We start from the raw sequence: 14,620 nt of genomic DNA, 5'->3' as shown, positions 1-14,620 counted from the left end.
GAGCACTGGGTGTGGTACATAAACAATGAATTTTGGCACACTGAAAGTAAAATAAAATAATATGGGTGTAAATCAGGTTGCTTTCCCCATCTTTGGCTTTAAATTCAGTTCTCTTATGTAAATCAATTACCACTGTCCACCTGATTCCAACTTCTGATATTTTATAGCTGTTACTCATCTTTATGCTCTTTCTCCTTGTGGATTTTTATCTCTAAATTCTCTTTGCTGATACTTTCATTAAATTTTTAATTTTTGGGAGAGAGGGCTTTAATCTGCCTTTTTTTTTTTTTCTTTTTAAAGATTTGTTTATTTGTTTCAGAGAGAGAGGGAGAGTAGGGAAGGGGGCAGAGGGCAAGAGAATCCCAAGCAGACTCTGCACGCAGCATGGAGCCCATCTTGGGGCTCCATCTCATGGTGCCGAGGTCACACCTGAGCCAAAACCAAGAGTCGGAAGTTCAACCTACTATGCCACTGAGGCACCCCTAGTCTGCTCTGTTTAAGCCTAAAATCTATGTTCTGTCACTCATGCTTTTTCTTTTTGTAATATATATTTATTACACTTGCAATAAATAAAATATAGTACTTAAAAACGTAAAAAGATCTCAATATTTTCCAAAAGTATGCAGTCTGTGGGGTATCTGGGTGGCTCAGTCAATTAAGCATCTGCCTTAGGCTCAGGTCATGTTCCCAGACTTCTGGGATCAGGACCCAAGTCAGGCTCCCTGCTCAGCCGGAAGCCCGCATCTCCCTCTCCTTCCTGCTTGCGCTGTCTCTCTCACTACCTCTGTCTCTCTCTCAAATAAGTAAATAAAATCTTAAAAATGAAACACAACTGCACAGCTTGTGATAGAATCATTACTTTAAGTAGCATCTTGAAATGGTAGTTTGTTTCTAGCCACACACTGTCTAGCTTTTGCAGTCAGCATCTTTTACTAGATGGTACATTTCTTTAGGCCCAAGACCATATCATGTTGCTTGTGATTTTGAAAAATAACTTATTAGAAATACCAGAAGTAGACTTAGTGAGAATTAAATCTTATGATCTCATTTTATAGGTTGAAGAATGCCTCATCTGATATAAAACAAATGTTTAAAAATGAAACAGACTTGGACATCACTGCTGAACTCAGAAAGAAGCTCCACCGGGCTAAGAAGGAAAAATTAGAAATAACAACTAAGCACAATGCAGAGGTAAAATTTTTTTCCGTCAATGTTGAAAGTAAAATTTGGTTATTTTAGATTCATTTTATATTACAGGCTCCATGTTTAACATTACCATGGCATTCTTGAGCTTAAAAAAGAAATTATAATAAAGAAAACAGGTTTTTTTTTTTTTAATATAGAGGAACTATATGGGAGTGTTAAGTAGAAGTTTAATGAATTACTATATTTGTATGTTGTCTTAAATTTAATTAATGGGTTAAACTTGACAAAAAAGTAACTGATGAATGCCTTTAGTGACTAAAGGATTTATGAATTAGACATTTTTGAAATTTTAATTTAGGTTCTTTATGGCTCAATCATGGAACAATCTTAAGTAGATCTGAGTATGGGATTTTTAAAAAGATTTATTTATTTATTTTAGAGAGAGAAAGAGAGGGAGAGCATGCATGTGGGTGAGTAGGGGAAGGGGCAAAGGGGGAGGGGTAGAGAGACTTGCCAAGCAGACTCCCTCAGGGAGCCTGATGAGGGGCTTGATCCCAGGACCCTGTGATTATGACCTGAACTGAAATCAAGAGTCAGCCGCTTAACCTGCTGAGCCACCCAGGTGCCCCTGAGTACAGAATTTTTAGTCATAGTGGAATTCATAAAATTATCCTAGTTTCTTTAGTTTTATTTTATCATTATATCTTTTATTACTATATATGTATATGTATAAATATATATATTTCCTGGTATGTGTATATATTCCAGGGGTAGTAGTTCTCTTTTTCTCTGAGATAATTTATGAATTATATGTTTTTTTAAAGATTTTATTTATTTATTTGACAGAGATCACAAGTAAGCAGAGAGGCAAACAGAGAGAGAGGGGGAAGCAGACTCCCCGCTGAGCAGAGAGCCTGATGCAGGGCTCCGTCCCAGGACCCTGAGACCATGACCTGAGCCAAAGGCAGAGGCCTAACCCACTGAGCCACCCCGGCGCCCCCATGAATTATATGTTTCTATCACTTCTGTCAGTTGTGTTTTTTCTCTGTTTTCTCTTTTTCCTCTTTTTAAATCTCACTCTTTAAGTTCAGTTTAGGCAGCCTGGTGTGGTGGGAAGAATATCAAGTTACACAAATCTGGACTCATTCTTGGCTCTTCCAAAATTACAAGATAATGTGACCTTGGGCTAGTTGTTTATCCTGTACCTCATTGTTTTCCCACTGTGAAATGCTTGTCCCAAAGTGTTGTTGTGATAATTAAGGGAAATAAAATTTATAAAGTGCCTGTGTTCTATAATAATGGCCATAATTTATTGACATTTAAGTATAAACAGTGTTGTTTCCTTCCTTTTTTTGTTGAATTCTGATGCTGTCCTGTCAGGAAAACTTTTAAAGACCCCCTAGGTGCAACAAATGACTCCTTCACGCTGCTATAATGTGGTGATATTACAGGTGCTTTAGAGCCCAAACATTTATTTCATGCTTCCCTGCTCTTTTTAGCCTCTAAGCGTCCTGAGAGCTGAAAGCACTGATCATGCTTTGTCCCTGTCTCTCTCACAGTTCTTCCTGGCACGCAGTAGGTCTTTAGTGGCTGTGCGTGGAATAAAAAAATGACTTTTTTCAGAGTCTAAGGAACAAGAGTTTCTGATTAAAATAGGCAGCAGTGAATATGTGACCGTTTTATTTGTTCTTTTAGTGGCAGTTGAGGTCATTTTAAAGGGTAATTATAGTAATTGCTTTGATGGACACTGTAATATTACATAGTGAATAGAAAGTAATGTTTGTTAAATTTATGTTGTTTATAATCTCTAAAACTTATTTTTTAAAACCAAATATGCATTTTAGTTGGGAATAATTGTAATAATCATTTATCTATATTCTTTCACATATATTTGCAGTTGTCATCAGAGTTCTTAGACCACACTCTTCTCTCTTGTTTGATCAAAATGTTTTGAAATATATGTTCACATTAAAGAGATAGGACATTATTTTAGGGGAGAATGATAATTTTCTTGGGGCGCTTGAGTGGCTCAGTTGTTAAGCGTCTGCCTTCAGCTCAGGTCATGATCTCAGGATCCTGGGATCGAGCCCTGCATTGGGCTCCCACCTCGGCGGAGAGCCTGCTTCCCCCCGTCTTGCTCCCCCTGCTTCCCTGCTTGTTCCCCCCACCGTCTCTCTCTTTGTCAAATAAATAAATAAAATCTTAAAAAAAAAAAAGAATGATAGTTTTCTTGCAATAGGCCGTTATCGGCTCAACTCCAGTTTCACATTACTGTTCATTCTTATTGTTTCAGTTATTTGTTTTGGTGATTTTACTTGTATTATATACTAATTTTTTAGTCGTATAATCTGTAAATGTGCCCATTATAAAGCAGGGAAGAGAAGAATGAAGTTTTCTAAAAACTAAGGCCATATATTTGCTTTATTAAATACTTCTAATGCCTAAACACATCATACTGGTGATTGGCATAAAATATCTTTAAAGTCTGGGGTCCCTGGCTGTCTCCATCAGTAGAGCATGTGACTCTTGATTGCTGAGTTGTGAGTTCGAGGCCCATGTTCGGTGTAGAAATTTCTTAAAAATAAAATCTTACAAAAAATAAGATCTTTATCCATTGGTGGATGGATGGATACAGAAAATATAGTGTGCATGTATACACACACACAGGCATACAATGGACTATTATTCAGCCATAACAAAGAATGAAATCTTGCCATCTGTGACAACATGGATGGGCTTTGAGGGCATTAGGCTAAGTGAAATAAGTCAGACAGAGAAAGACAAATGCAGTTTGATCTCATATGTGGAATCTAAAAACAAAAACCAAAAAACCAAGCTCATAGATATACAGAACAAATTGGTGGTTGTCAGAGTTTGGGGGTAGAGGATGGGTAAAATGGGTAAAATGGGTCAAAAGGTATAAACTTCCAGTTATAAAATAAATAAGTCATGGGATTGTAATATACAGAATGGTAATTAGAGTTAATAGTATCATGTATTTGAAAGTTGCTAAGAGAGTAGATCTTAAAAGTTCTCATCACAAGAAAAAATTTATAATTATGTATGGTGACAGATGTTTGCTAGATTTGTGTTGATCATTTTGCAATATATACAAAATATGAAATCGTGATGGGCACCAGAAACTAATGTGTGAGTTATATCTCAATGAAAAAGAAAATAAAATAAATACCCTTAAAATCTCTAGGAATATTATTGTTATGGGTTCTTGGATAAATTATTTAATTTTCCTGAGCCTCAGTTTTCTTCGATAGGTTTAGAAATAGCAGATTACTTTTGAGATTAATTAGTAGGCAGAGGGTATGGAGAGAGGAGTTGCTTGTAAGGCTCACTGATTCTAGTGAGATGAAGTTGCACTGATGCGATGATTGGGATGTGACAGTGCCACTGGATCTTCAGTGTTGCAGTGGTTGTTGGAATCATCAGAACATGGTGATAGAGATGTGTGAAAAAGAGATGTGTGAAAGAGGATATGGTAGTAGAGATGTCTGTTTCAGGACATGTGTGAAATTGGACAGAGCTGCTTTATTCAGATATCTCCATGGCCCAGACAGTGATGATAGAGCAGGGAGATCTCCTAGAGAAATGAGGATGGAAGAGGATAAAGAAGAGCCATATAACTTTCTTTAGCCAAAAGGTACTGGAGACTTAGGGCCAAGCAGAAGACATTGTTTGACTGATCTACCCAGTCCTTTTAAGAGTAAGGGTTCTTAAGATGGAATCCTTAGAAACAGAGACACCAAGGAATCCATATACTTAGATGTGGAAAAATTATAGTTTATGTTTACTAACCTCTAAGTCATTAAGCATTTCTTTCAGTTATGAAAGCCTTAACCTAGTTGGCCCTCCTTTAATAAGCCATCCTAGTATTAGCAGTACTCTCTTTTTTTTTAATTTTAAATTTTTTATTTTTTTAAATTAACATATAATGTGTTATTAGCCCCAGGGGTACAGGTCTGTGAATTGCCAGGTTGACACACTTCATAGCACTCACCATAGCACATACCTTCCCCAGTGTCCATAACCCAACCCCCCTCTCCGCCTCCCCCTGGCAATCCTGTTTGTTTTGTGAGATTAAGAGTCTCTTATGGTTTGTCTCCCTCCCGATCCCATCTTGTTTCCTTTATTCCTTTCCTACCCCTAAGCCCCCCACGTTGCCTCTCAACTTCCTCATATCAGGGAGATCATAAGATAACTGTCTTTCTCTGATGGACTTTTTTCTGCTCAGCATAATACCCTCTAGTTCCATCCATATCGTTGCAAATGGCAAGATTTCATTTCTTTTGATGGCTGCATAGTATTCCATTGTATATATACACCACATCTTCTTTATCCATTCATCTGCTGATGGACATCTAGGTTCTTTACATAGTTTGGCTATTGTGGACATTGCTACTACAAACATTCAGGTGCATGTACCCCTTCGGATTACTACATTTGTATCTTCAGGGTAAATACCCAGTAGTGTGATTGCTGGGTCATAGGGTAGCTCTATTTTCAACTTTCTGAGGAACCTCCGTGCTGTTTTCCGGAGTGGTTGCACCAGCTTACATTCCCACCAACAGTGTAGGAGAGTCCCCCTTTCTCCACATCCTCGCCAGCATCTGTCATTTCCTGACTTGTTAATTTGAGCCATTCTGTCTGGTGTGAGGTGGTATCACACAGTGGTTTTGATTTGTATTTTCCTGATGCCGAGTGATGTGGAGCACTTTTTCATGTGTCTGTTGGACATCTGGATGTCTTCTTTGCAAAAATGTCTGTTCATGTCCTCTGCCCATTTCTTGATTGGATTATTTGTTCTTTGGCTGCTGAGTTTGATAAGTTCTTTATAGATTTTGGATACTAGCCCTTTATCTGATATGTCATTTACAAATATCTTCTCCCATTCTGTCAGTTGTCCTTTGGTTTTGTTAACTGTTTCCTTTGCTGTGTGCAAAAGCTTTTGATCTTGATGACGTCCCTGTAGTTCGTTTTTGCCCTTGCTTCCCTTGCCTTTGGTGATGTTTCTAGGAAGAAGTTGCTGTGGCTGAGGTCTAAGAGGTTGCTGCCTGTGTTTTCTCCTCAAGGATTTTGATGGATTCCTTTCTCACATTGAGGTCTTTCATCCATTTTGAGTCTATTTTTGTGGGTGGTGTAAGGAAATGGTCCAGTTTCATTTTTTTGCATGTGGCTGTCCAATTTTCCCAACACCATTTGTTGAAGAGTCTGTCTTTTTTCCATTGGACATTCTTTCCTGCTTTGTCGAAGATTAGTCAACCATAGAGTTGAGGGTCTATTTCTGGGCTTTGTATTCTGTTCCATTGATCTATGTGTTTGTTTTTGTGCATACTGTCTTAATGATGAGAGCTTTGTAATAGAATTGGCAGTACGTTTGACCTTGTATTCACTAGAAATCACAGATACACAATTCTGTTATTGCAAGTTTCAAAATATTGTTTATACCTGTCACGACCTTGAAATTATACTGGTTGTGAGACTGTATGTAGAGCTTGTTATTTAGTGGATTATTAAAGAAGTACATTATAGCATCACAGATTTTACTTTTGTCTGATCTATTTGTTTTTATACTTTGATATTTTAATTGTTTAATGCATTTAATCACATTATTCTGAGAAGGCTTTGTGAGATTGCAAGGAGGATCATGGCATAAAATTGGAAAAACCTTCCTATGAGAGGCTAAGGTATGCTGTAGGGGACTTGAAGAGTGCCACAGAGAGGAGCTTTGAAGATAGCTGGTTGAACATAAAGATGTTAAAGAATGAAGTCCTGTTTTCAAGGAGGGAAATCCCATTTTGCTGCTGCTGTAATGAATACATACGTAAGAAAGCAACCTCAAGAACAGAGGATAGGTTCCTAACAGCTGTGTGGGTAGCTCGAGAAATCAAATATGGTCCAATCAGGCAAGAAGAGGGACCTTAATAGAGGGAATTGGTTGTACAAGTGTTGGAAGATGAATGAGAATGGTGAGGTCACCCAGAGATTAGAGAATCCAAATAGAGAATGGTGAAGTCACCCGGAGATTAGTAACAGCAAGAAGCCACCACTGCCTATAGGCCAGTGGGCCAATGGGAAGAGAAGATGTGACCAGAGTCCTGAAGTTGGGGCTGTTTGGGGGAGGTAGAGCCACGGTAAGGGCTGTTCAGTGTTGGGATGCTGGAGGGGAGGGAGGGGGGTTGGACCTTGAAAGAGATGCAGTTCCTGCCAGAGACACTACTAGAAGTCGAGCCATTGGGCAGTGGAGCATGGGAATTGTATAATAGAGTAGAGCAGATTAAGTGTGTTGGGGAAGTGGATCAGAGATCAAACAGGAAAATGATTGGCTGTTCACACTTTTTATCACCCCTGTGCTCCTATATAACTCCCACACAGTAATATCTTTTTTTCTGAGTAATGTAGCAGGTTGCAATTCAAATATCCTCTAAACAACGGTGCTCCCACCCTTGCCAAAATGGGGGCACCAAGGCTTATTTGTTGTTGCATCCATCTCACAGATGATACATATCCTCACTATCAGGTCTTTATAATTTGGTACCTCATGAATTTAATTGAAAAGTTGCTATTTCCAGTATTTTTCATGTGAGGCCAGAGGGGAGGAGCCAAAAAAGTCAGTAATATATGCATATAACAGAGATGCAAAAAGCAGCTGCAGTTCTTATTCTTAGCGATGGTCCTAAGGTTACAATGATAGAAAGGTTAAGACTTCATATTTCGGAGGCTCAAGTTAATTGCCAACACTTGGACTTCCTCACTCTGGAATTCCATTATTTTGATTGAAATTGGGGAGTCATCCATCCTAGCAAACTGTTAGAACTGGATTATTAAATCCAAACCAATCCCATGTATGTTCTGCAGGTTCCTGCTAAGACAAGATTAGCAAGATCTTGCATTTCTTTTGCTACATAAGCTATTTTCTCCTGGGCCAGGATATGCTTGTCTCCTCCTACAGCATACTGAGATCTGAATTTATCTATGGTGACAAAGAGTGGTGGACGTGTGCTTGCAAATTCTTTTGCAACGCAGCTGTTTCAGGCGTGCTCATTAGTAAGTCTTTAAGCAAGGGAAGGCTAATTATCTCAGACAAGGAGGCGAAACTGCTTTTGTTGGTAAGGGATGTTTAGAGGGGATTTGGAAATTTATAATTTTCAGGTTTGTCTAATTCCAAAAGCCCTCATCCCATCTTCTACCTTCCTACTTAGTGCCCAACGGATAAACATACTATTTTTTTTTAAAGATTTTATTTATTTATTTGACAGATCACAAGTAGGCAGAGAGGCAGGCAGAGAGAGAGGGGGAAGCAGGCTCCCCGCCAAGCAGAGAACCCAACTTGGGGCTCCATCCCAGGACCCTGAGTTCATGACCTGAGCCGAAGGGAGAGGCTTAACCCACTGAGCCACCCAGGTGCCCCCGATATGTGCTATCTTAACATTAGAAACTTAGTGAGACTCTTCATTCAACTTGTAATGTAATTCTGCAGTCCCCATAATTAGATTTTCTGTGTGGTCTTTAAAGCCTTGTTAGCCACAGAGCTATAAGAAATAAGAGATTCTTTTAAAGTCAACGTGGAAACTCTGGCTTTCTGACTGTTTTGAACTGAGATTCTAAAGCTCTAAGATTATCATTTTGCTTTTAAGATTTTATTATTTATTTGAGAGAGAGGGCAGGGTTAGGAACAGAGGGAGAAGCAGACTCACCGCTAAGCAGGGAGCTTGATGTGGGGCTCAATCCTGGGATGTCCTGGCATCATGACTTGAACCAAAGGCAGGTACTTACCTGACTGAGCCACCAAGGTGCCCCATTGTTTTGTTTTTGTAAGTTCTCTAACATAGTCGCATTTGGCCTTCCTACCCTACAGGTCTTGAAATAAACAATGCTGCCCTAATGGTTAAGCGCAGTTGCTACTTTATCTCCCCAAGGCTTGTCCTCAACTGGCATTTTATTCTAAACTGTACATGATAATATAAATAGTTGTGATCCCACTGTATGCCATGGGTCATTGCAAAATTATCGCATTTCTACCTGCAAAGAGGCCTTTATCGATTAACAGGAGGGACTATCCAGGAGAATGTGAAGCAACAGGGAAGACAGGGACGTTGCTGAAGGTAGCTTTGGAGCAGGAGAACTACCCTGGGTTCACTGCTTCTGCCCTTCTAAGTATATCACAAGTGCCTCCTATTGGCCAGACCTGAGAGGCCAGTTGTCAAGGGAACCTGGGAAATGTAGTTCCTACAATACAGAGCATCGCTGTAGGAGAATAGGGAGGGGGTCTAGGGGCAAACAAGTGAATGCCTGGCACAACTGGGAATGTTCAAATGTTAAACAATGTTAGTCTTATGATGCGGGGAGATAGTGGGCAGGGAGGGATAGAGTGATTCTGAAACAAAGTGAGTTATCTTGAGTATATAATTAAGATTCTATGATTTTTTTCTTTACTATTAAAAGATATTTGTAAATTCTTATTTTGTAAGCATAAGTATTTAGAAGACTTTGCTAATATTTTTAAAAAATAAAAATTACTGCTTTTTATTCTTTATACGTACAAAATGTGTAACTCTGCTAAACTCCATGTGTTAACAGCTACTTACGGTAATTTCTGATGTTGCTCTTTTGAAATTCTTTTTTCTTATCTGATAATGGGACCATCTTTTTCTAGTCTGGTATAGTAGCTCAGTGCTTTCCTGCATGATGCCTTGCTAGCATTTTCTCTCACCCACCATCTCTTTCTTGACCACCAGCAATAAATGAGTTTGCTTTTCTTTGAATTATTGTAACATTTTCACCTCTTTTATAAAACATCCTATGTGCCTTTTTACAGCATTTCATTACTTGAGGTCAGGGGCTCTGTAATGTTTGTTTTTATATTTTTCACTGTACTTGACACATAGGAGTGTTTAATATTATTTAATGAATTGTTGATTAGATTATAGAATTCTGGAGTGGGAATGGACTTTATAAAATCATTTAGTTCTGACTTTGACTTATCTTCTGTCCCACTACTCATGGAAGGTTGTTAGATAAATTAGACCTAGTTATTAAATATCTAGTTGTCTCAATATTAGATAAATTAGATATTAGTTCATTAAAATCCCTGCAAAATTGGCACTTTTATTAGTTCATGCTCTGTCAGTAATGTCATAATCAAGAGAAATAATGTAGACAGTACTTACCAACTATGCTTTCATGCAATTTGCTTCTTGATTTCATTTAAGGAATAGGAAGCAGAGAGGGAAGAATGAATTTTAAAGTACTTACTGTGTGTCATTTTTCACTTCTTAGGCCTGATTATTTCTGATTAAAACTTGAAATTTTTAAATAAAATTTTTAAAAAAGATTTTATGTATTTATTTGACAGAGAGGCAATGAGAGCAGGAACACAAGCAGGGGGAGTGGGAGAGGGAGAAGCAGGCTTCTTGCTGAGCAGTGAGCCCAATGTGGGGCTCGATCCCAGGACCTTGGGATCATGACCTGAGCCAAAGGCAGACGCTTAATGACTGAGCCACCTAGGCACCCCTAAAACTTGTGATTTTTAAGGGACGCCTGGCAGGCTCAGTCGGTAGAGCACGCGACTCTTAATCTTGGGATCATGAGTTCAAGCCCCACACTGAGCCTACTTAAAAAGAAAAAAACAACTTGTAATTTCTCCTTATTTTTATAGGCTCATGAAAGCATTTTTTGTTTTTTTTCTCTAGTGGATTAGAAAACTGAGTGTCATTTGGTAAGGCTATAGTCCCTCTTTTCCAGTCTTCTAGAAAATTATAAATTCATGAATTCTTGTCTTATCAATATTATAGAAACATATTTCTCTAAGACATTTAAATGTTTGGGTGCACGATCTCATTATCTCGGTGCCATATTTTAATATTGGTTCATGATCTCGAAATCTATTTTTAGCTGGCAAGCTATGAAAGCCAGATTGCCAAGCTGCGATCCGAGGTGGAAAAAGGAGAGGCACTGCGTCAAAGTCTGGAATATGACCTGGCTGTTGCTAGAAAGGAAGCTGGTCTCGGGAGACGGGCTGCTGAAGAAAGGTTAGCCGAAGCACATAGGATCCAAGAAAAACTCTGTGGTAAGACTACTCTATTTTTTCCCATGTTTAGCGTTTTAACTTTATTGCGTAGCAGTAACACAGTGCTTACTGTTGTATGTGTTCACCACATAGGGGCAGAGGTAGGCCTTTGATGGACAGACTTCACCAGGTGTGTATAAAGTCTTCTAGCACTCATGTGAACATTCACCTTCTTCACATTCATTTTTTGTATGTTGTGCATGTATGGGAAAAAGGAGTTCAAAATTCTCTTAATCATTTTGTAGAGTAGTTGTTCCCTGAATAATCAATCAGCAGAATCATATAGAGATTTAAAATAAAACCAAACCATTCACAGGCCCCCTGTCACATGTTTTCTGAATTAGAATTTCTAGCTTGAGACAGTCTATATGTTCAAGAAGGACTGCAAGTATTTTGTTGATTGGCTAGGTTTGGGAACCACGGGGTTATAGAGTGGTGCCTAGAAAAGTGGAATCCTCAAAAGCTCTCTGTTATGTAGCATATGAGCACTTAAAAATCTTTTTATTTGAATATAATGTATGTGGTGCCTGGGTGGCTCAGTCGATTAAGCGTCTGCCTTCTACTCAGGTCATGATCCCTGGGTCCTGAGATCAAGTCCTAGGTCAGGCTCCCTGCTCGGTGGGGAGCCTGTTTCTCCCCCTGGCTGCCATTCCCCTTCTTGTGCTCTCTTTCTCTCTGTCAAATAAATGAATAAAATCTTAAAAAAATATAATATATGTAAAGAAATATGCCTAATATAAGTGTATAACTCATAAGAAGCACCCAGATCATGGAATGGAACATTTCCGGAAGTCCTTCCACACAGATAACTACTATTTTGATTTTTAATAGTGTGGATAAATTGTGCCTCTTTTTTGTACTTCATATTAAACAGAATCATATAATACGTACTCTTTTATGTCTGGCTTCTTTCCTTTGACATTGCATGTGTGAATTCATTTATATCGTTGTATGAACTTTGTACTGATACTTAGTATTACACTGAATGACATATCACATAAATTTATCAATTTCTGTTAATGGGCACTTGGGTAATATCCAGTTCTTGGTTATTAAGAATAATGTTGCTATAAACGTTCCTTTTTTTAAAGTTTTTACTTTTAAGTAATCTCTTTATCCAGTGTAGAGCTCAAATTCACAACCCTGAGATCAAGAATTGCATGCTTCACTGACAAGCCAGCCAGGCGCCCCGATGCTGCTGTGAACATTCCTGTATGCAACAGCTTTTAATTAAGAGAACATCGAACATGAATTCAGAAGATTTAGATTTAGATCATGGTTTTACCACTTACCCTTGGTTGTTTTAAGGATGAAGTGAAAAAAATGAAAGTTCTTTGTGGTTACATGGGACTAAATGAATGTTAACTTGCAATTATTGTAAGGTTCTGGGCCTGAGTTGTGGCCAGCTGTTTTGGGTTATTTCCACTGGTCAAGAGTATTTTTGATTACCTCTGGCATTTAATAACCACAACACTACCCGGAACTTATAAGAATTGAAAGGCACTAAATATACAAGTTAATGACTTTGATTTAATTATGAGGAGGTTGAAGTCCAGGGAAGATGAGAAGTTATTTCCCAAAGTCAAATGATTTCAACAGACACTTTATAGAGGAAGAGAGAATAGCCATTAATGAGATGAATAATACTTAATCTCACTTGTCTTTAGAGAAACGTAAATTAAAGCCACAGTGACTGTTTATTACATACACATTAGGTGGTGCTAATTGGGAAGACTGTCAATACCAAATGTTGGTAAGGATATAGAGCAACTGGAATTCTTCTACTTTGTAAGTGGGAGAGTAAATGGTCTAACTACTTTGGGAAAAAACCTGGTAATTTCTTTTAAATAAACAGTTGGGAGACAACTTGTTAGATAGTCAAAATGTTTATGAACTGGAAGCACCAGATACCTCTGGAATTAGGAATTGGAATAGCAGTAGTAAGTAAAAAAAAGGAGGTTAAATGAAAGCTCTTTGCTTTAGAGGCAGTTAGGTTCTTAGATCTCCTTCCCAAGAGCTGTGTACTCTGGGATTGCTCTCACTTTCTAGAGGGAGCTGGGTGGCTTAATCTCTGGAGATGATAAAATACAGGGTCCCCAGACTAGCAAAAACAGGAAGATAGCATAGTCAATGCTGAATATTGAGAAACTATTCCTTCCAGTCTCCTTTTTCTATTGGTTTCTCCAAAAGCTAGCACCCAGATTTCTATACTCCCAGGGCGCCTGGGTGGCTCAGTGAGTTAAGCCTCTGCCTTTGGCTCAGGTCATGATCTCAGGATCCTGGGATCGAGCCCCACATCGGGCTCTCTGCTCAGCGGGGAGCCTGCTTCCCTCTCTCTCTGCCTGCCTCTCTGCATGCTTGTGATTTCTCTCTCTCAGTCAAATAAATTAATTATATATATATATATATACACATATATATATATATGTATATATATATATATATATATATATATATATATATACACACACACTCCATGTGGGAGCTTAAAAGAGTCTTCTATAGATCATTGGACCAAACCAAGAGGAAAAACCTAATGATACCAATGTTGGGAGTTTCCTCATAAATGGCCCAACCATATCCTTCTCCAGTGCAGGACGACAGTTATCAAGCCCTATATCCTCACTTTAAGAATCTAGTGTTGGCTATATGAGTGTGTCACCTTTACAGTTACTTTAATTGAGAGAACAGAACTAAGAATTACCAGATGCTTGGGGAAAGCCTCTAAAATGGAGAGAAAAAAATAATAATTTGGAAGAATCAGAAACTGCAGGGGAAAAGAAGATTTAACAAACAAGGAGCATTAATATCTACAGAGCTGAAGGAGAATATATTTTATCCATGAAGCAATAATCAGATGCTATAAAAAAAAGGGGGAAGCTCTTAGAAATTAAAAATATGAAATCAGGAATGAAAAATATCAACAGAAGCATTGGGAGATGAAAATGGAAGAAATCTCCCAGCAATTAGAGTAAAAAAAGCAGAGGTAGAGAAACAGGAGGGAAAAGGCAAGAAAATTTGAGGATCAATTTGAATAATAGGTAATATTGAAATAAGAGATAAGAGACAAAACAGGGAGGGATAAATCCTCTATGAAATTACGTAAGACGTCATCTCAGAACTAAAGGTTACGAGTTGCCAGTTTGAAAGGGCCCATTGAATATTCACCACCATGACAAGAAATAGACCCATCTGAGGGCAAAGCATTATGCAATTTCAGAAAAATAGAGACAAAGTGAAGATCTCCTAAAGCTTTTCAAAGAGAAAAGACACAAAAGAAAAAGAGGCCACATGCAAACGAACAGGAATTAAATGGCTTTAAGTTTCTTGCCTACAGTCTGGGATGCTAGACCATGGAATAATGTCATGTTGAGAGAGTAACTGAATTAGGGG

The 14,620-nt window shown here is 38.3% G+C and overlaps 1 protein-coding gene across 5 annotated transcripts in view; it reads left to right on the top strand.

Moving 5' to 3' along the window:
- CCDC171 (coiled-coil domain containing 171) overlaps nt 1-14,620 on the top strand; it is a 288,246-nt gene that overhangs the window by 18,460 nt on the left and 255,166 nt on the right. For all 5 annotated transcript variants that reach the window (XM_032880558.1, XM_032880557.1, XM_032880556.1 and 2 more), the window contains exons 3-4: nt 1,056-1,191; nt 11,053-11,227. In XM_032880558.1, the coding sequence (XP_032736449.1) occupies nt 1,056-1,191; nt 11,053-11,227 (311 nt within the window). The remainder of the gene's footprint in view (nt 1-1,055; nt 1,192-11,052; nt 11,228-14,620) is intronic.

Source organism: Lontra canadensis, unplaced genomic scaffold (genome assembly GCF_010015895.1).
Source record: "Lontra canadensis isolate GAN:19392208 unplaced genomic scaffold, GSC_riverotter_1.0 scaffold70, whole genome shotgun sequence".
Lineage (NCBI taxonomy): Eukaryota > Metazoa > Chordata > Mammalia > Carnivora > Mustelidae > Lontra > Lontra canadensis.
This window is presented reverse-complemented; position numbering and strand designations above follow the sequence as displayed.